The sequence below is a fragment of the Aspergillus versicolor genome (genome assembly GCF_001890125.1).
Source record: "Aspergillus versicolor CBS 583.65 unplaced genomic scaffold ASPVEscaffold_7, whole genome shotgun sequence".
Taxonomy (NCBI): Eukaryota; Fungi; Ascomycota; class Eurotiomycetes; order Eurotiales; family Aspergillaceae; genus Aspergillus; species Aspergillus versicolor.
Genome location: NW_024467530.1, coordinates 779743 through 800339, shown reverse-complemented (window position 1 = coordinate 800339; position 20597 = coordinate 779743). Strand labels below are relative to the sequence as shown.

The window sequence follows — 20597 nt, the reverse complement described above, 5'->3', positions numbered from 1 at the left end:
TTCGTGAATTCCATCTTGGAAATGTTGTAGATTATTTTTAATCAGGTTTCCAAGTCATTTGTCTATTTGCATGGTGATTTAAGGCTGATGTGGATATGCCTGTCTATACGATACACAGAGACTATACTAACTACCCCATCCACCACCACCAGCAGTCATAATCACAATCCGATCATGCGCAGCAACAGAGATCGTATTCTTCCCTCCAATATTCACCGTATGGTCCTCTCCCGTCTCCAAGTCCTTCGTAATCCACAGATTCATCCCAGGCTCCGCATCCTCACCCCCCTCAAGCCCGTACGGCCGATGCACCCTCCGCTCCGACAAAATTGAACACTCCATCGGCGTCAGGAACTCAATCTCCCTCACAACACCCTCCCCACCAGGATTCTTCCCCTTCCCACCAGACCCCGACCGCAGTGTAAACTGCCGCAGCAGCGTCGGGTACCGCTTCTCTAGGATCTCCGGGTCCGTGATCCGTGTGTTCGTCATGTGCACGTGGATCCCAGACTCCCCGGTCCAGGTTGGCCCTGCGCCACTCCCGCCTGCTATCGTCTCGTAGTATCCGAAGCCCGGGATCTCTTTGCCGGATTCGGGGTCTTGCTTTGCGTTTGTCCCGAAGGTGAGGTTGTTGCAGCACCCCTGGGATGCGGCGCAGGCGCGGAAGGCTTTGAAGACGACGTCTGTTACGCGCTGGGAGGTCACGACGTTTCCGCCGACGACAGCGGCGTTCTTGGTTGGTGAGAGGAGGCATGAAGGCGGTACTTGGATGTCGATCGGGGCTAGGCAGCCCTGATTCAGGGGCATGTCGGCGTTAATCATGCATCGCAGGCAGTAGATGATGGCGGAATGTGTAATGGCGATAGGCGCGTTCCAGGCGCCGTACACTTGTGGTCCGGTGCCGGCGAAGTCGAACACTGCGGACCCATCGTCGCCGTTTATGGTCACTTTCAGTTTGATAGGCGTGCCATCGTCCATGTAGTCTACCGCTAGTAAAGGCTTTCCTTCGAATCGGTGGTAGAGGTCCTTTAGGAGGTTGCGCACGGCGGTTTCGGCTGTGGCTTGGATGGCGTACATGTATTTCTGCACGGTCTCGACGCCGTATTCGGCGAATAGGGCTTGGATCAGGGTGATCCCGCGGGTGTTGGCTGCAATCTGGGCTTTGAGGTCGGACATGTTGTCGCTGATGCATCTTGCCCCTGAGCAACCTGGATGTTCTGCTGGTTTCTTCACCAGCAGTTCAATCATTCGTGCTTCGTCAAAGACACCGTTACTGACGACCTTGTCGCCTTCGATTGCTGCGCCCTCTTGCCACAGCTCGGTCGACTTTGGCGGCATAGACCCAGGTAGGATACCACCAATGTCGGCGTGGTGTCCTCTTGATGCAACGTAGAACACTATTTCGCTGCCGCCTGGTCTGTCGAATACAGGCGTAATTACCTATACAGTTAGAATTTGTTTGGTGAGTGTTCCGGGTAATCTTACAGTGATATCAGGCAGGTGAGTCCCACCACAGCTAGGGTGGTTTGCAACCAAAACATCGCCGTCTTTCAGATTCCCTAACCATTTCTGGTGCTGGTATCGGACAGCAAACTGCATTGAACCAAGGTGAACGGGAACGTGTGGTGCATTGGCCACAAGTCCGCCGTCTGGTGAGAATAGTGCGCAGGAGAAATCAAGGCGTTCTTTAATATTCGTAGAAACAGACGTTTTCTGAAGCGTCCGACCCATTTGCTCTGCGATTGACATAAAGCGATGCCCAAAGATACTGAGCTTAATGGTGTCTATGCCAGAGGAGGCGGCGTCTTCTGTGGTAGACTTCGTTTCTTTCAGATCAATGACAATACATGTCTCCAGGACATTTGCTACGGCATCAGGCACAACAACAATGGTCTGCGTGTTGTCAATGATAATGGCGGGGCCATGGATGCGAGAGCTCTTCTCAATCTTGTCCAGTTGGTATACTGGAGTGTCTAACCGCTCTTTTTGGCCGTCAAAATAGGTTTTCGTGGTAACGTCAGGGGAGGTGGTAATGTCGCGCAACGAGGCCTCACGCAGTTGTACGAGAGGGCTCTTCTCATCTCGCACCTTCGATGCAGCAATCGTACGAACGCGGATGTCATCCACTAAAACAGGTCGGTCAGAGTTGAACCCAAACTCCCTACGATGGCGTTCTCGGAATGATTCGAGGAAATCAGAATTATCTTCTGGTTCCAGTATCATCAGGCTAGTGTCGGAGCCGTCATACCGCAGGTTCAGGTAGCGTTCGTGTCGGACCTGATCCGGGGAGAATCCTTGATCTTTCATATCTGCAACTGAAGCCTCCGTCATCTCCCCTAGCTTCTTGGTTAGGTCTGACTTCGAAGACTCGTACTGTGTGGAGAGCGGTTCCTGAGACTCTTTGACCACTTCGGCCAATGCCAGGCCATATGCAGAAAGAACCGAGGAGAATTTGTGAATGATAATGCGGGAGATTCCGAGCGATGCAGCGACAGGGCAAGCATGTTGACCCCCAGCGCCACCAAAAGACGCAAGATGATGCGTTCCCGTCTCAAACCCTCGGGCCTCAGTCAGGTTCCTAATTGGCCGAGCCATGGACTCATCAGCAACCTTCAGGAACCCGAGCGCAACTTCCTCCGGTGTATACTGTGACTCGCCCTTTTGTTTCCGTTCTGCGTTTACCTTGTCGGTCAATTCGTTGAATAGCCTGGTAGTAACCTCGATGTCAAGCGGTTCATTTTCACTCGGGCCGAATATATGAGGGAAGAACTCCGGTAGTAGACGTCCAAGGAAGAGGTTTGCATCGGTGACGGTCAGAGGGCCTCCCTTTCTATAGCATGCAGGACCTGGATGGGCCGACGCTGACTCCGGTCCGACGTAGAACAGACCGTTCCGCCAGTTTAGAATCGAGCCACCTCCCGCAGCCACCGTGTTAATATCCAACTGGGGTGACTGGATTTGAACGCCAGCCAGTTTAGAGCCAAAGACGTGCTCCAGGTGGCCGTCAAAGCGAGAAACGTCCGTGGATGTACCACCCATATCGAATCCAATCACCGGCGTCTTCTCGACTGCATCCCAGCTGGTCGCCGCAAACCCGACAACACCAGCGGCAGGGCCGGAAAGAATAGCCTTGAGGCCACTGAACTTCCGAAAGTCGACCAAGCCACCGTCAGACTGCATGAATTCGAATCTACAGGTATGCTGGTTGGCAAGCCCGCCCTCAAAGCTGGAAGATATGGAATCGATGTAGGTCTTGATTACAGGAGTCAGATACGCATCCGCCGCTGCAGACATCCCTCGGGGTACAATCTTGATCATCGGCTGCAGTTTCGAAGACAGAGTAACCGAAAACCCCATACTCTCGGCGATCTCTCCGATAAGACGTTCGTGCTCTGGATAAGCATACGAATGCACCAGGGCAACGGACAACGACTGGTACCCTTTCTCCTTCAGTCTCTGAAGCTCCGGGCGCACTTTCTCAATATCCAATTCCTTGACAACCCGGAACTTCTCACCAGTGACGCCCTCCACAAGTCGGGAACCGGAGAAACAGTCCTTATCTGAGAGCGGATGACATGGGACGATTCGCTCATCAATCTCCACCACCGCCTCGGGGAGTACGCCAGGCCGAGCCATCGTCAGGTCGAAGATATTCGGGCGCGATTGGTCCCCTATCCGCAGGAGATCGCGGAACCCCTTGGTGGTCAGAAGCGCAGACCGGGCGCCTTTTCGTTCGAGCAGGGCGTTTGTAGCAACGGTCGTTCCCATTCTCAGGCTCTCTATTGGTCCCAGTTCCAATGGCTCACCTCGAGGGTGCGGCTTCCCTGTAACCATCTCCAGGACCTGGCGGACACCTTCTGTCGGCGCATCTTGGTAGTGTGCGGGGTCGACGGAGAGCAGCTTCAAGATGATATCGGGGCGACCGGGGACGATGGCGTGGACATCGGTGAAGGTGCCCCCGCGGTCTATTGAGATTGTTATTCTGCCGTCTCCAGCCATGGTTGCCTCTGACTGTCTCCGTTGAATGTCTCCTGAACCTGGATGTTGATGGTGGGGGAAGGTGAGGAGCATGCGGGGCATCCATTAGTAATCACATTTATGGGGTCAATCTGACGACACATCGTATACTGCCTGCCAGCACCGCCTTCTGTCTTCAATTGCGTGATAGCATTGTATTTTCACTAATAGTACATTCTATCTGGTTTACAGCCTCTAGTACTTGGTGTAACGCAGGTAGGGCTTCAACTCGCGGACCTCACCAAACTTCTTCTTCGCATCCTCTGTGGAGACGGAAGGCGGGACGATCACGTCCTCACCAACCTGCCAGTTGATCGGGGTCGCAATTCCCTTCTTGTCGGCAGTCTGGAGAGAGTCGATAACACGTAGCACCTCTGCAGAGTTACGGCCAGTAGATGCGGGGTAGCTCATGGTCAGACGAATCTTCTTGGCGGGGTCGATGATGAAGACGGAGCGGATGGTGAACGCAATGCCCTTCTCGGCAAGGTTGGCCAGTTCCGACTCGTCGATCATGTCATACAAGAAGGCGACGTTCCGGTCAGCATCACCGATGATCGGGAATTGGACGTCGCTACTAGTGACCTCGTTGATATCCTTGATCCACTGGTCGTGGGAGCCGATGTCGTTGGCGCTCTACCTAACAGTCAATACAAACCCGGCGATCAGGCCAGAAGGTACGTACGAGTCCAATCATCTTAACACCGCGCTGAGCGAATTCGCCCTTCAACTTTGCGAATGCGCCGAGCTCAGTTGTGCAGACAGGGGTGAAATCGGCGGGGTGGGAGAAAAGGATGGCCCAGCTGTTGCCAATCCATTGGTGGAAGTCGATCTCGCCCTGGGTAGTCGTAGCCTGGAAGTTGGGGGCTACAATTATGTGAGCAATTCAAATTGATTCACATAAATACATGGAAACCAACCAGTTGATCCGAGACGCAGACGCGGTTGCTCTCGAGGGATGGTGGTGAGAAACCGGGTAGCGAGGGGCTGGCCGATGCGTGCGGAGACGGGAGTTTTGCACCACGGAGCAGCCTTCGACAGCGTGCTCAGGGTTCGAAAAGTAGTACGAGGGAAGAAAGAAGACATTTTGATGGCTTAACTTTAAGCAAAAATCCCAATGGCAATTGAAAGTGATGGAGTGAAGTCAAGAGATGGTGAAAGTTGACGCAATAATACCTTGCAAGATGTTTGTTGTCTACCGCCTCTCCCACCGCTCTGAGTTTGGGCAATATCGGTCTGTATCTCCGCCATTATCTCCGCCATCCCTCCTTCACCGTCAACGTCTTTGCAATATTCAGGTCTTTCCACGCTTATAATCGGCCCCGGGGAAATCTCTGAAATGGTGTATTTGTAATGAACTCATTATTAGATGGACAGGCTGAGCGTGGGACAATCACCGCGCGGTTGCTCGTGTAGTACTGGTTATATATATTTTCAGACCTACCCAAATCAATCGGAATCTCCTCCAACTTCTATAACTAAACGAAATCGATAAGCAAATTACGATCCAATGTCGCTACATGAACCCAATTTCAGCATAGGAGTATTATATCTCAAGTGAAGCAGTGTTGCTATTTATCTCAGTCGATGGGCGAGTGACGCTAGTCTATTCTGGGCATGGCCGCTGCTCACATCAGGTCCCGTAGCCTAGCCAGATGGTCTACGCGTCGATATCAAGAAATCCAACTTAGTAAAACAGCAATATCAGGTCATGGATATCGAAAAACTCTATTTCATTCGCGTCCCCAGGTGGTACCGCTCTCTGACAAGAAAAATCCGTCCCAAGCGGACGGCGTTATCTCCAGACATCTGCCAAGGGTCCAAAAGCAACGCACTAACAAGCGAAGACGAGCGATCTTCAAGGCCAAATGACATGCCACACCAACCAAGAAACCGAGGCAACGCAAGACTCTGCTGAAAAACGCCCGAATACTGGAGTCACCATCAAGAGGACCCTGCCTCTCCCAGAGCCCAGCTATGATAGGCTCGTCGCCCTCCCGCTCGTATTCGCCAACTAGGCTAAGCCCAAGCTGTCAGATCTGCATCATAGCTGGACCCTGAAGGCTTCGACTCCTGCACTTCTGCGCTTTTTTTGTCTCCTATTCTCAGCTGAACAATGAACATAAATAGGGCGTCTGTCATGCGTCTCTTGATGCCCCCTTGAGCGAGGAACGCCTCGATTCATTGTATCGGGTGACCAACGAAGTGAACTGGAGTTTCCGACGCCATGAAGATGGGCACAGATACCATTGGGAATAGCGACGGCCTTCCGAATCCCATACTATCTCTCCAACTCTACCGTCGCTGCTTCAAGGGGCGCAAACAGCTCTTCTCACAATCAGATGATGCTGCCGCGAACTACTTTATCACCAACCCCGTCCCGCACAAGCACAGCAATACCTGGAGGCCTGTCTTCTACCGCGGAGATAATCCGAAGTATACACCGCATACAACAGCCATAGGCCGCGCCCGCCGCTCAGCGATGTGGGGGACGTTCCGTGTATGGCTTGGCGACGGGGTGCAGGAGGTTCTTGATAACGAGAAGCGTCGACAGGAGAGACGTAAGGCCGAACGGAAGAATAAATGGAGAAAGATATTTGGGAAGGAGAAGAAGCCGGTCGATGTCGAGGAGGAGAAGGAGGTACAGGGGATGGTGATTATGTTTCGGATGCAGCGGACTATGCTCCTTACTCGGAGTCTTGAGCTGGAAGTTCAAGGAGTGCGCTATCGTTGGTCTGGAACGAGGATGTTTTCCACGGGTTTCATGAAGAGGTTCAAGGGGTGGTCACATAGTATGAAGGTGAGCGATCAACACTATTTTTCTGTGTCTTGTTGCAGGATTTCACTAATCCTATCATCGCTGTAGCTCATTCGCATGTCCGACCACGCACTCATTGCAACATTCGAAAAAGATCTGATAGGGTCTCGCAGATCGATCAAGACTGGTGGTCCCCCGAACAAATCGAAGAGAGCCATAGGAAACCTCCGGATCTACGATTGCTCCGATGATATTACCAGTCACCCAACGCATACCGAGCATCAACTGACTAGCATGATGGCGCAAGTTGATGCAGCCGCCACCAAGCCATCTGATATCAAGGACGAGAAGGATCTAAACCCTAACGGAGTCCACTCGGGAAATCTCACCGAGGAAGCGGTTGTGTTCACATGCTGGATGGCCGTTGAAGCTGAGCATCGGCTCCGCTACAAGATTCCTGATTTCATCGAAGAAGTCGGAGAGGAATTCGAGGGTGGTTAATCTTGAAGCAGGGGACGGGCCCGATAGACTGGGGATAGTTTTGGAATTAACGGTCGTTATTTCTCCTTTGTATTTTAAGTATTCAACATTCAACATATTCATGGTATTCCTATTTAATTGAAGTTACATTAATGAACTCGCTGAAGCGTACATTCAGAAGAGAAGCGTAGTGAATCGCTAAGAGCAGGCACATGATCCTCCGAACTCCCTTAGAACACAAACAAAACATCCTTTCCCTCTCAACATGAAACTGAAAAGATCGCGTCCAACTGAGTCCGTCGCATCTCACTATACTTATTCTGCATCCAGAAACACGTCTGGACCCATCTTACCGCAGGAAAATCTCTCTCATAGCCGACCAGGATATCCTGTACCTGTTTCTTCACAGCCACGTCCTCTGCTGCTGTCCACGCCATCACCAGCGAAACAGGCATGAAGCTTACTCCAAAAGGTCGGTATCGATCTGCAAGCCGTGCAAGCCAAATGGCTTCGTTAATCAAATCGGTTGCTTCATCAGCTAACGAGCTGCTGTTCGGGTCGAAGATGCGTGTCACCTGGTTCAAAACGAGAGCGAGGCAGAGGAGCATTGAATACACAGCTTGCGGGCGTGTATGCAGTCTTGATTGTGTGATACCGGCTGAGTCCATATCTGCTATCTTGTCGAGTACCGACCGCATGGTTACGCAATCGGCGAGAAGTTGATTATATGCGTTGTGGATTTCGATTAGGTGCAGACCCGGATCTCGGAGCCATTGTGTAATCTGGGCCATAACATAGAACTGAAGGCTTGGGATGCGGCCCCCATGGTTGCTGAGGATTGGTCGTCTCGGTTCGTATGATTTGGCGATTGCCCAGAACCAAGACCCAAGAGGCGCGCTTGGATCGACAATGCTTTGCATGACCTGTGAATTGGTCAGAAAAATTGCACGAGAACTGGAATGGGTATTCAACTCATACCACCGGCATACTCAAGGTGACAATCATGTTGTCTTCGAACTTCCCTCTCCCGGCTTGAGACATTGCCGCGTTGAGGATTTGTGCGAGGATTTCTCCGTGGTTTGCAAAATGATCATCTGGTGTCCCAACCCAGCTCTGCAACGGTTAGATATCATGGCTTCTTGGCTTTGCGATTTAGCTAACCTGGCAGATCATCATCAGGTAGATGGCACACACGGTGTGTATTGACTTCGTTTGAACCGGGTCACTCAAACACGTCCGCAAAGCCTTCCAACCTTTGACATATCGTGCGATTGCGTCTGGATAATTTTGTCGCGTGCGCAGGGCTTTTACAGCACTGGTCACCGCGCCTATCGCTGCATCGAGGGCCGGGCTGGACCCAATGCGCCGGGGCAGATTCTCCAGAAACGGGCCATACCACGTCACGTCGTATCGGACGTCGGTCACCTGAAGGACTTCTATAAAGTCTCTGGTAATGTCCATTGTGTCATTGCTTGGAATTTGTGTTGTGCTCGATAGCATGATAGCGCCTTGGCCTTTGGAGGAGTAGCCCTCCTTGAACGTGAATCGTCTCTGCCCAGACCCCACACAAGGAATCTGGAGACGAGTGCATCTCGTACACGCAGGTTTGAGTTGATCGCACTACATGAAATTAGCGAGTCTTCCAGCATGAGCATTAGCGAGGTTCTATGTACCTTCTTTTTTTGTCTGCGGCAGGCATCGCAACCACGGCTAGAGGGGACACCGGGCATACTGGGGGTGTATTCTATTCAGGTCCAGTGCGCAAGGCTGGGGGATCGCTTTTTAAAGTGATGACCGTGGAGCCACCGCTAAACTAACAAAATAAAACAGGACCTGGCGCCTGGCAGGCATTATTTAAAGATTAAGATTCTTAGACGCAGTCGCAGCCCGTTGCATCATTTGTTGCTTGGCCGGAATGCCGGGGCTGTTATCGCGCTGACCTTCTGCATGGGCGGCTCCAAGCCACGCTGGTCATGATGGCGAGACTTGATCAATCAGGTCCATGGGGGCCAAGTTATGGAGTCCAGGACGTCAAATCCGTTCTTCCCTCTAAGTGTATAGCATCCACCAGTCGGTGTTGATTGTTGGATCGCTGATCAATAACTGACGCTCCACCAGCTGCCAGAGATCGGATGAGTTCGGAGTTCTCCACCCCCCTTTCTTCACAATGCAATTTCCACCAACACTGCCCTCAGAGCAGGGTCTTATCCACTTTTGGCTCTTTGAATCGCTTTTGGCCCCATCCGCCAAACCGCGATACTAGAAGATGTCTTAAACCTTGGGCGACGCTGAACCAGAGATAGCCGGGTTCCGTCGAGACTGTCTCTCCTCGTTGGTTCCTGTTCCCAGCGATCGACACCGCTAACCAGCAGCCCAACAGTGACAAAGCGTTCCGGATGTCTAACTCAGAACCCAGAGACCAGAGTACAGACGACAGGGGCTTGCTGGGAACGGCCCTGGTTGGTGGGACCGAGAAAAACCCACCACGAGATCTGTCAAGCTGGAGTCCTTCTGGCCCGTGCATCATGGGGGAAGACCACGGCACTGCCCCGTTCGCTGGATCTCGCGGTTTTTCTTCAGCGAGGACATTACGAGGCTGAGCTGGTAATAATAGCATATTTCTAACATTCACGTGTCGAGTTCCTCCTGAGGACGATGAGAAATATGTTGCAGCAAGCTGGATGGGCCAGTCAGACTTTCGCCCTTGTCTCCGCACAATATGCATAATCCGTCTCTGCCTAGTAGTACTTCACGAGGCCTGGGAACGTCCGTCTCCCCGCGGGTCCGCGCCTCCGAGGGGTCGAGGGGTGGGTGTGTTGCTTCCACCACGTTTCTCTTGACACCCGTCATTCTCTTGGACAAGGTCCGAACAACGTTATTTCGGCCAGCGCCACTTAGATCAGGCCGCAGAAATACTGTATACGCGAGTTCGCGGCGACACGCCGAGTCTCTTGGAGCGTCCTTCACATTCTCAAATACTGGCCAGTGTCACTTAATTTCTTAATCAAGTAGAAGCAATCGTCATCGGCCAATGTCTCATGCTCAGCCCTCCCTGTGAAATGTGTTGATCCCCCTTCTGCTCAATCAAACCGCATGGGACGCCTGAGATTCCGAAGACCAGACCCCAGAATGGTTGTCCTACGATAATCATTTCCCCAACTAGCCGACGAAACAGGGAAGTGTCGACGGCTTGGACAAATATAGCCACCACACTCTCCGCATCAGGGTCCGACATTCACGTCTCCGGCCGCTGGAGCGCCGACGCCGAGTCCAGCCAAGAATCCCAAACATTGCCCAATTCTCGAGATACCATACATCTACTCGGGCGGAATCTTTCTTTCAAGGGTCAATAAATTTAACAATCCTCCACGCCACGTAACATCCCTGCGTTGTGGTCTTTCCAGTGTTTCCCGTCGGGAATCCTCCCCGTGAGTGCCCAACGAACTCAATCAGTATATACGCGAGACACTGGTACTAGAAATTCGAGACCACATGGCCCCAGTCTCCGCTGCACGTTCCTAGTATTTCCAACCAACCAGTTTACCCGACCGGAGTTGCATGTAAAGGAGGCAGGGGGTCACATCCAGACCAAGCCAGCCCAAACCAGCCCAAGAGGGTAGGCGCCGTGCCAAGCAGCCCAAGCAAGGTATGGCCAGGATTTGGTGAACACAAGCCAATTGATCAGTCACTCGAACCTGCGCAGCAGTCCAAACTACAAAATATTGGCTATTGATCGTGGTCATCGCAGGAGCAGCTGAAACGGTGGGATAGGGCTGAGGGTGGATTTCAGCTCCGACAATTAACCGCTTCGGGCCCTGGACCCTAGCGTTTCGATTGGGTAAACTCAAATCCTGGCTGGCGAACCTGGCGCCGTATCATTGGGAATGGCTTGATAATATTCGGCCACGCCGACTTTCATCATTCCATACGAACTCGGGGTTCAGCTACTGCGTTCATAATTTTACCACGGTATTAATTACTGTGAAGATAGTGTCAACAAAAGTCATGGTCTATCAATTCAACGTCAAACTAGGTGGCTATAGAGTGACTAAAGCTGGAGAACAATCTTGCCAATCTGTTTACCCTGCCAAACAAACTCGACCGCCTCCCCAGCCTGCTCAAACGGAAAGACCTTATCAATGAGATCATGGAGTCGAGTCTTCGCTGCCGATAGGGCTGTACAGAAATCTTCCATATCATATTTCGAACCGGCATTTATACCTCTGAGATTGACCCGGCGATCGATAAGAGTGGGAACGAGCTCCCGCAGGTCGCTAGGGTCTTGTTTCGACAGGTACCCAACTTGGCTGACCACGCCACCGCGCTTGGTGCACCTGAGACTCTTCACTAGAGACCCTGTTCCGCCGTTCTCGACCACGATGTCGACGCCCACGCCCCCGGTAAGATTTAGGGCTTCCTGGTGCCACTCGGGAGTCGTAGAGTAGTTTATAGTCAAGATTCCGGGATACTTGTCCTTCATTTGCTGTAGTTTGGCGTCGCTCGACGAGGTCAGAATAATGCGGAGACCTGCCGCTCTAGCGATTTTGAGCGCGAAGACACTCACACCGCCGGTACCTGGTTTGATATTAGTACCGCGTTTAGAGCCAAAAGGTTAGATGCATACCTTGAATGAGAACCGTCTCGCCAATTCTCATCCCCTTCAGGGCGGACCACGCAGTGACACCTGCACAAGGAATAGTCGCGGCTTCAACCCAATCCAAATGGTCAGGGATGCGACAAAGCCGCGTCTCATCGAAGATGATATAGTCGGCCATAACGCCATCCTCGTCAGCAGCAAGCCACGAGCGCTTTCCCTCGCGTCCTGAGATGAACTGCGTGTCGGTAACGGGACTGGCGCGGTCACCCACATTTAGGGTAGTGACTTTCTCGCCGACAGCGATGACTTCGCCTGCTGCGTCGTTGCACAGGATGCCATTGGGAACGACGGGCCAGGGGTTCCCGCCATTAGCGATGTTGGCGTCACGGTAGTTGAGAGCAACGGCGTGGACTTTGATGAGTACGCCTGTGGGAGAGAGTGCGGGGAGGGCTTCCTGCACGGGCTTCAGTTTGGGGGTGCCGGGGGTGTAGTTGTCTGTGCGCCGGAAGGTGCGGCGGTGGGTGACTTGAGCTGACATGGCGTTGTAGAGTTGAGAGACTGAGGAATGATAATCATGAAGATAGATGCTGTTGGCATCCAACATGACTTTATACCAGAGCTCGGGAGAGCCGACTGATGTTTCTTACTAATTGATGCCAGGCTCGGGACTTGATGCCGACCCCGCCAACATCTGGTTGTACAAGCACGAAAACAATAATCACAGGGCCAGATGCAATCCAGCTCACTTTCCGCGGTTGGACCTCCCGAGCTGTCGTGAGTACTTGAGATTATGCCCGAAATCCCGGTGATGCAGCGGCACGGCCGAACAATCAGCCCTATATAAACCCACTCACTCTGGACCAAAACCCTACCAGCATAACACCAGAAACAAGAAATCATTTCTTCTTACCATTATCTAAACAATCTGCCAAAATGACCACCGCCACCCCCTTAAGCATAGCCCGCATCGACGTCTTCCAAAAGACCCTCCCCTACTCAGGCGGCACCTACACCCTCTCCAACAACCGCACCTACACCTCCTTCGACGCAACCCTCGTACGCATAACAGCCAACACCGGCATCGAAGGTTGGGGCGAAAGCACCCCCTTCGGCTCCACCTACATCGCAGCACATGCACTCGGGGTCCGCGCCGCCATCGCCGAAATCGCACCCAAACTCATCGGCCTGGACCCCCGGCGCGTGGACCGCATCAACGACGCAATGGACGAAGCACTACTAGGCCATGAATCCGCCAAGGCTGCGATTGATATCGCATGCTGGGACGTCTTCGGGAAGGCCGTTGGGATGCCTGTTTGTGAGTTACTAGGTGGGCGCACGGATGCCAGTCTCCCCATCATCTCATCCATCTATGTTGGGCAGCCCGAGGAGATGCGTCAACGAGTCGCCGAGCATAGGGAGAGAGGGTATGTAGGCCACTCGCTCAAGATTGACGGGGAGCCGTCGGTAGATGCGCAGCGCATCACGGCTTGTCTAAAGGATAAACAGCCTGGGGAGTTCTTCCTGGTCGACGGGAACTGCGGACTTACCGTTGAGACTGTATTGCGGATGTTGAGACTCCTCCCGAGTGATGCGGGACTAGACTTTGTGCTTGAAGCGCCGTGTGCGACGTGGCGGGAGTGCTTGTCTCTACGGCGCCGAACAAACATACCGATATATTTCGACGAGCTTGCGAACTCGGATGTCTCGGTTGTGCAGATGATCGCCGACGATGCGGTGGAGGGGATTGGGATGAAGATTACCAAGAATGGAGGGCTGACGCGGTGTTGCCGGCAGAGGGATATTTGTCTTGCGGCGGGTTATACAATGACGGTGCAGGATACTGTGGGATCTGATATCTCGTTTGCGGCGATTGTGCATATGGCGCAGACCGTGCCGGAGAGGAATCTGAGGTGTGTTCTGGAAGATCGTGATATGGTCACTGTGAAAACGGCGGATGGGCCGTTTGAGGTTGTTGGGGGCAGAGTGACGGCGCCGGCTTTGCCTGGCTTGGGGATTACGGTGCGCATGGATGTTGTTGGGGAGCCGGTTGCTAGTTATTAATTATATCAATAGATCAGTACTAGTACCATCTACGAAAGAAGGAATAAGTTAATTGCATTGATCATATCTCATCACAATAATCCTCAACATACAACCCACCTAGCCACAACCCGAAATAAAAAAAGAAAATAAAAAAAGAAAAGAAATCAAGCATCCACAATCTCCCTCTGACTCCTATCCTTCTTCTTCAAATAAACCGCCTGCAGAATCTCCGTCCAAAAGCCCACAGGCTTCTCCGTCGTCGTCGCCTCATAAGCATCAACAACCGGCCTCGTCCAAACCAGATCCACATCCTTGAGACTCCGAATCTTCGTCCGCTTGATCAGCTTCCACCCGAAATACAGAATCGGCGCTACAATCTGCATCGTGTAGTTCTGGAAGAAGCCCTCCACGCTCCACGGCGCAAAGGCTGTGTATCCGTAGAACAGCAGGATGAGTACCATGGCGAATATGCCTATGTAAGCGCTGTAGGGCTGGAAATAGCCCTTGTAGGGGAGTGTGCTCCGGTCTAGTCCCTGCTCCTTGCAGGCGCCGTAGAAGCGCAGGTATGTGATGCAGATGACGAGGTAGTCGATCAGTGCACCGGCGGTAACGAGCGAGACGAGCCAGGTGAGGACCTGCGAGGAGTTCTCGGACATCTGCAGGAAGGAGAGAAAGGGGAAACACATGACGACAGCGAAGGCGACGACGGGGACGCCGCGGCGGGTCTTTGTGAGGATCTTGGGGGCGCGGCCGTCGAGGGCGAGACTGTAGAGGGAGCGGGTGGCGCAGTATGTCAGCGTATTGCCCGCGGAGAAGATGCAGCTGACGAGGAGGGCGTTGACGATATGTGGGAGCACGCCGATGCCTAGGTTGGACATGGCGATGATGTAGGGGGATGCGCCGGCGCCGGACTTGTTGCTCTCGCCGTTGAGGATGGCTTGCAGGGTTGGGTTGTCCCAGGGGACAACGATGCCGACGCAGAGGGCGCCCATGACGAAGAAGAGGATGAAGCGCCAGTAGATGGTCTTGAAGGCGGCTTTAATATAGATGCGTGGGTGCTTTGCTTCGGCGGCGGCCATGGAGATGTACTCGGGGCCAACGATGCAAAAGGCAGCAGACCAGACGCAGGCGAGGAAGCCCTCAAAGCGGCCGAGATCGCCTTCAGTACGCGATGCAGCAAAGGGGCCTGGGGTGTTCCAATGCCGGAAGCCATAGGCGTCGTGCTGAGGGTTTCCACCGACCATGGTGACAAACGTAAAGAAGAACAGGATGAATATCAAGAAGACCTTTCCTGTGGACAGCCAGAACTCGGCCTCGCCAAAGGCAGAGACGGCGAGAATATTAATCAGTCTATAGTGAGTGTCAGCTTCAGCGATTATAGAGCCGACTGAGTCGAGTAGTGAACGTAGTCTGAAAGACACGGTTTACTGTATGGAATATATACCCATAGAGGACAATGCACGCGGCACACACTGCGGCAACAGGAATGTCATCTCTCCAGTACCCCAGCGTCAGATTAATGGCCGTGATCTCAAACGGCACCATGAGCGCCTCGTAGATGAAGAAGTTCCAGCCGACCATAAAGCCGAGTGCGTCGTCGACCCAGTTCCCCGCGAGGCGGATAAACCCTCCAGAGACAGGATGCAGGACGGTCATCTCGGCGATACAGTTATTGATGCAGCCAAGCACGAAGCAGTATACAACATACGCGATGAGCAGGCTGGCGGGGCCGCCAGCAGCCAGGCCGTTTCCAATGGTGATGAACAGGGCAGTGCCGATGGAGCCGCCGATGGCTATGAGCTGGATGTGTTTATTCTCGAGGCGGCGCTCGAGGCCGTCGATCTCGTCGACCTGGCCATGGGGGGTGCCGGGGTCGAGGGCTACACCGGAGGATTTCTCCTTCAGGGGCTCCATTGTTGGGTGGGGTGCTACCGATTTGGGGGTTTGGACTTGCTGCTTGGGGTTGAGAGCTCAGGAACAGATACGGACAGGGTCTTGCTGCTTGCGGGCCATCCGGGTTGCACGTATATTGGTAGACTGCGTGGGGAGAGTTGAGTGTAGAGGTAGGGCCGGATCGGGAAGGCGAAATGGGCGCTTGGGGTTGACTGGACAGTCGGGAGCTTGGAAAAGAGTGAAAGGATATGGATATGAGTCCACGGGGGTTTTATACGCTCACAGCTAGTGCGCTTTTCTCTACGCGAGATCAGGGAAAGCAAGTTATGATGTACAGCCGTGGGGATGGAGCCCCAACCGTGGACGCCGTTGTGGATAACCCCAGACGGCGCCGCCTTAGTTCGGTGTCGCCTCTCGGGGCTGCACTGATTGGCGACATGCAAGCTTCGGCAAACCCGAAATGCCAATAAAATCCAGGGCCAAAATAGCGGCACTCCAATGGAAACGCCCTGTCCCCTTGCCAAGATGGCGGCGGCTCACACTCCGGCTTCTCTCCCGCCGTTTGCGGACGGCCTTCCGAGAGCAACCAGCCATCCACTGATTGAAGCGAGAGATGCTGGTAATTGTGGGATAATAATGCTTGCTTACTCTGTATCTACAGCTACTCTGTTTTAGCATTTAATGTAGAATGGCCCAGGCCGACCGGTTGGGGCTACCTCGTCACCTGATCCACGATGCATTTATTGTAGTGAAATAGCGTATCAATATACGTGGAATTGGACGATTTACTGCTACTGCATTCACCGCTGCAGGCACTCCAGCCTTGGAAAAGACCTGAAATAACTGCAGAGCTGCAAGCCTCAGACGTCACATTGAAGTTGGAGCCGAGCGCCACTCGGGACAGGCTGGATCTCCCCTCTCGGATCCCCAACTTGATAATTAAAGATAACGGCCATGCTGATCTCGGATCAATTGATGCGGGGAGAGCTCGGATGAGAATACTCGATTTGATCTGCGGGGTGACATCCAGTGTGCGATGTCTGATGTCTGATGTCTCGCTCCCAACTCCGCGGTCTGCCACAATGCAGCCCGCGCAACGAGCACTGCCCCCCAGTGCTAATCAGAAACAAAGGAGGGCGACCATTGCGTAAGCTCCTCCACCCACTTAATTACTTCTGTAGATTTGTCTGACCGAATAGGTGCACTGCTTGCCGCCAGAGCAAGATCAAGTGCTCCGGGGACGAGCCCTGTGCCAATTGCCGACGACGTGCGCTCAATTGTCAATTCTCCGAAGGGAATAACAAAATCTTGGTATCTGAACGGTTTGTCGGATGTATCCTGTCCATGTACCGGTATTGACTGGGACAGGTATCTTCGTGGTCTGCAGAAGCAGGCATACAACTGGCAGCGGGCGACCGGCGTCAAGCGCCCTCGAGAGGAGTGCTTCCGCTTTGATGAAGAGACTGGAACAAGCCTTCCTGTAGCTGAGTCTGGAGCTGCTGAGGAGCTTCTCGGCCCCAGGCCCGAAGGGTCGCCAGTCTCGCCGGCCGAGCTGTCCTGCAATATCTGGACAAGCCCTTTCACTCTTCCCACCACGGTCTTCAAGAATACCGGCCAGGAACAGCGAAAATGGAGTCAGTATGTCGTTTCCTAATATACACTTATACTGACATTATCAGTCTGGCTCGCTCCATTCTCGCCGTGGTCTCTCACGGCTCGACTGATCGTGATGCTCACCGATAAACTCCACCCCAACTCTGCCAACAGCCTGCCCCAGTTGTACTTGGACGGAGAGATATATCCTCTGGCCTGGGACCAGGTAACAACTCCAGGCCCTCTCAATACCAGTGACCTGCCATCTCTCGATTACGCCCTCTATCTCTTCCAGATCGTCCGCTTCCGCCTCGGCCAGGCATACAGATTCTTCGAGGAAGACTCGTTCGTCTCCCAAATCCGTAGATTCTACGACAGTCGGCCAAATGCAGATGCAACACAGCCTCGCTTCTGGTTTGTTCAGTTTCTTATGGTTCTTGCACTGGGCAATGCATTCATCGCGAGGCCGCGCAAGCAAAAAGAACCCGCTGGGTCCAAGTATTTTGTACGCGCCATGTCCGCTATGCCTACGAATATATCCACCGGAAAGGACAGCCTTCTCGCGATAGAGGCACTGGCGCTGGTTGGACTGTATCTGTATGCAATTGACCACAGAGAGGCATCGCATGTTCATGTACGTCAACCATATTGTCAAGGGAGATGACATGATTGCTGATGGTTGATAGGTTGGCCACGCTATACGAATTGCCCAGTTGGAGGGAATGCATACCCAGCTGCCGGAGGAAGTCCTCGGGGCTACAACTGTGGCTCGATGCCGTAACCTCTGGTGGTCTCTGTACATCCTCGACCGCCACTTCTCTCCATCTTTAGGGCTGCCGGTGACCCTACAAGACAGCGACATCACGACCTTGATCAACCCGCCAGTGTCGAATCTGCAGAACATGACATTCAGCCTGCAAGTGAGGATCACGCGGATGTTTTCTTTTATCATTGGCAGTATGTTGGTCTTGCTTCCTTCATCTCCAGCTACTGATAGTTCAATGTAGCAATCTATAAAACCGAAAAAACACCCCTTGCGACATTCCTAGACATAACCCGTGGAGTCTTAGAGACAATGGCCAAATACGCAGAGGAGATCGAAAATATGATCAATGTCAACTTCCACGGGTCTCGAGACAATGTGCCCAAAGAGATGCGGCACACCATTCTTCAATACCACCAGGTATATCTTTCCCATTAACCGCGGGCTGGAGGTCTTTCTGACCATTCGTTTAGTGCGTTATAGCAGCTACAAGACCCCTCCTTCTCTCCGTCCTCAAAGAACGCCTAGAGAAACTCGGCCGAGCAGAAGAAGACTGGCAGAAATTCCTCGCCCTCCCCAAATCCCTAATCTCCACCGGCATCAAGTCCGCCGAAAAGACACTGCAGATAATCGGCGATGAAAACGGTCTCCTGGGTGAGCTACGCCCACTGCACTGGTTTAATCACATCTACTAAAACTAACACGCTGAAGAAACATTCCTCCCCTTCGACCTCGAAATGACCTACGCCGCCGCTCTATACCTAACCCTCTCCAACACCCTCTTCTTCCCCTCCAGCACAGATCCAGACACAGACACAGATACAGACCGCACATACAGCCACGCCGCCCACGCCATCCTAGACGAGCTCATCCTATCCGGAAACCAGGTCGCAGCCGCGCGCAAACGCGAGCTATCCCGCATCGAGGCCCTCTTTGAGGAATTCGCTAGACGCGTACGGCGCGAGGGGCTCCGTCTTTTGACGCTCTCGGATCAGGGTCTGACCGATGCGACGCAGTTGAATTTGAATGTATCCGCGGATAGTCATCTCCCTGGGGTGGCTTCTGAGGTGGGAGTTGTTTCTCCGGATACATTGCGGGTGCCGTCGTTGGGCGTTACGGGCAGTACTAGTACATCTACACTATTCCATGGCCATGGAAATCCAGGGACAGGGACAGGCACAGAGGCAGGACCAGTAGATACTGTAGATCTGGCAGCGGCACCGGCTAGTGTTGAGTTTCTGGAGAGTATTGGCATCTCGTCGTATGAGTTTCTTTCGATTGTGGAGCAGATTGATCACCCTGAGATTTCGTATGGGGAGTTGGATGGTAGGCCGGATTTGTTGGGTGCTGGGGCTGGGACGGGGATGGGGTCTTTTGGGTGATTTTTATTTATGAGTGACTGATGTAGATTATGATACATATTTTGGACGTGTAGAAGATTGTTATGTTTATAGAGGCAGGAGTATGTAGATTATTTAAATAACCCGTGTTGGCGAGTGCATTCACCAAACAACTGACATACTCGAAACATTCCATTTGAAGTCGGTATATCCTCCCTTTCGATAGTCCTCGAGAGTGACATAGTAGTTTGAACATCCCCATCTCAGGTAGCAAAGTAGCGTTGACAAGCCTCTAATATCTTCACCCCAGGCATACTCAGCGTCAGCGAGACCCAGCTCCCTCATATAGTTGATGACTCCTATATATTAGAAGAGTGACCTATTCTAGCACGAGGACCGAATCCGCAGCGAGTTGACTACATAAGGAAGTCTTATTGGATATTCCCTAAGTAAGAATCCCTGCACTCGGCCCAGTACAGCTTCAACCAGAGGTGGTCAAGCAGGTTACTGCCACGGCCACGGGTACTTGCGGTTCGACAATGCCACTGGCCAGTTATTTTTAGATCGGGACTAATAGCTACGGACTGTTACCTGCATACCGTAGCATATACTCTGTTATGGGATGATGAAGTCCAACGCCAAGCCCTGTCGGGTTCTTGCACAGTAAAGGCTCTCAGCGATAGACCTGCGAACTTGAACTGTTTTCTTGAGGGCATCTCCACCAGAGATTGCAGACTCTAGAAGGACAGCTACAGCCAGTCCAGATTTGCCAAATAATGACGGGTTAATTTGGAGAAACGATTCTGTATGGCGATCTACCATAACCTACTGGAGTAGACTGCAGACCGTATATCTGGTGGCCTAGGAGTGCCTAGTCAGTCATTTCCATACATCTCTATTCCCAATGATAGTTGGTTACTTGGATTTTGAGTTAGACTTTATGCCTGATATTCTGAGTAAGCGTGTTCCTGGTATAAGTATGATTTAGGGCTGGGTGTTAGGGTTTGGCTTCGGTGATGTTTCTGAGGAGAAAGGGTATCAACAGAACGTCTAGGATCACATGTTGGGCATCCCTTCCTAGGTTCATGTTAAAATAAGGTCTAATGCATCCTTCTG

At 52.6% G+C, this 20597-nt stretch overlaps 9 protein-coding genes across 9 annotated transcripts; 3 read left to right on the top strand and 6 right to left on the bottom strand.

Annotated features, from left to right (window-relative positions):
* Positions 1–126: 126 nt before the first annotated feature.
* On the bottom strand, positions 127–3999 carry ASPVEDRAFT_135002 (5-oxoprolinase; the record flags this gene model as incomplete). The annotated part of the gene is made up of 2 exons (XM_040807185.1): positions 127–1440; positions 1486–3999. The coding sequence occupies 2 exons, from the start codon at positions 3997–3999 to the stop codon at positions 127–129; spliced, it is 3828 nt and encodes a 1275-aa protein (XP_040669938.1).
* Positions 4000–4212: 213 nt separating this feature from the next.
* ASPVEDRAFT_135589 (peroxiredoxin) lies at positions 4213–5100 on the bottom strand (the record flags this gene model as incomplete). The annotated part of the gene is made up of 3 exons (XM_040807228.1): positions 4213–4650; positions 4700–4881; positions 4935–5100. The coding sequence occupies 3 exons, from the start codon at positions 5098–5100 to the stop codon at positions 4213–4215; spliced, it is 786 nt and encodes a 261-aa protein (XP_040669937.1).
* Positions 5101–6247: 1147 nt separating this feature from the next.
* Positions 6248–7273, top strand: ASPVEDRAFT_135108 (uncharacterized protein; the record flags this gene model as incomplete). Its single annotated transcript, XM_040807194.1, has 2 exons — positions 6248–6814; positions 6881–7273. The coding sequence occupies 2 exons, from the start codon at positions 6248–6250 to the stop codon at positions 7271–7273; spliced, it is 960 nt and encodes a 319-aa protein (XP_040669936.1).
* ASPVEDRAFT_774421 (Zn(II)2Cys6 transcription factor domain-containing protein) lies at positions 7197–9212 on the bottom strand. The gene is made up of 4 exons (XM_040816395.1): positions 8926–9212; positions 8414–8872; positions 8231–8365; positions 7197–8175 (listed from the first exon to the last, which is right to left on the bottom strand). Exons 1-4 carry the CDS (start codon positions 8980–8982, stop codon positions 7513–7515), a joined length of 1314 nt encoding a protein of 437 aa, XP_040669935.1. The 5' UTR covers positions 8983–9212; the 3' UTR covers positions 7197–7512.
* A 1030-nt stretch (positions 9213–10242) lies between these two features.
* Positions 10243–10712, bottom strand: ASPVEDRAFT_43638 (uncharacterized protein). Its single transcript, XM_040812866.1, has one exon. The coding sequence runs from the start codon at positions 10485–10487 to the stop codon at positions 10257–10259; it is 231 nt and encodes a 76-aa protein (XP_040669934.1). The 5' UTR covers positions 10488–10712; the 3' UTR covers positions 10243–10256.
* Positions 10713–11252: 540 nt separating this feature from the next.
* Positions 11253–12531, bottom strand: ASPVEDRAFT_43636 (zinc-dependent alcohol dehydrogenase family protein). The gene is made up of 2 exons (XM_040812865.1): positions 11877–12531; positions 11253–11827 (listed from the first exon to the last, which is right to left on the bottom strand). Exons 1-2 carry the CDS (start codon positions 12451–12453, stop codon positions 11301–11303), a joined length of 1104 nt encoding a protein of 367 aa, XP_040669933.1. The 5' UTR covers positions 12454–12531; the 3' UTR covers positions 11253–11300.
* An 86-nt stretch (positions 12532–12617) lies between these two features.
* Positions 12618–13964, top strand: ASPVEDRAFT_774416 (mandelate racemase/muconate lactonizing enzyme family protein). Its single transcript, XM_040816394.1, has one exon. The coding sequence runs from the start codon at positions 12783–12785 to the stop codon at positions 13908–13910; it is 1128 nt and encodes a 375-aa protein (XP_040669932.1). The 5' UTR covers positions 12618–12782; the 3' UTR covers positions 13911–13964.
* A 92-nt stretch (positions 13965–14056) lies between these two features.
* Positions 14057–15806, bottom strand: ASPVEDRAFT_54394 (uncharacterized protein; the record flags this gene model as incomplete). Its single annotated transcript, XM_040814927.1, has 3 exons — positions 14057–15242; positions 15364–15692; positions 15744–15806. 3 exons carry the CDS (start codon positions 15804–15806, stop codon positions 14057–14059), a joined length of 1578 nt encoding a protein of 525 aa, XP_040669931.1.
* Positions 15807–17514: 1708 nt separating this feature from the next.
* On the top strand, positions 17515–19523 carry ASPVEDRAFT_135820 (fungal specific transcription factor domain-containing protein; the record flags this gene model as incomplete). The annotated part of the gene is made up of 6 exons (XM_040807243.1): positions 17515–18012; positions 18065–18335; positions 18386–18561; positions 18615–18795; positions 18853–19269; positions 19336–19523. 6 exons carry the CDS (start codon positions 17515–17517, stop codon positions 19521–19523), a joined length of 1731 nt encoding a protein of 576 aa, XP_040669930.1.
* Positions 19524–20597: the final 1074 nt, after the last annotated feature.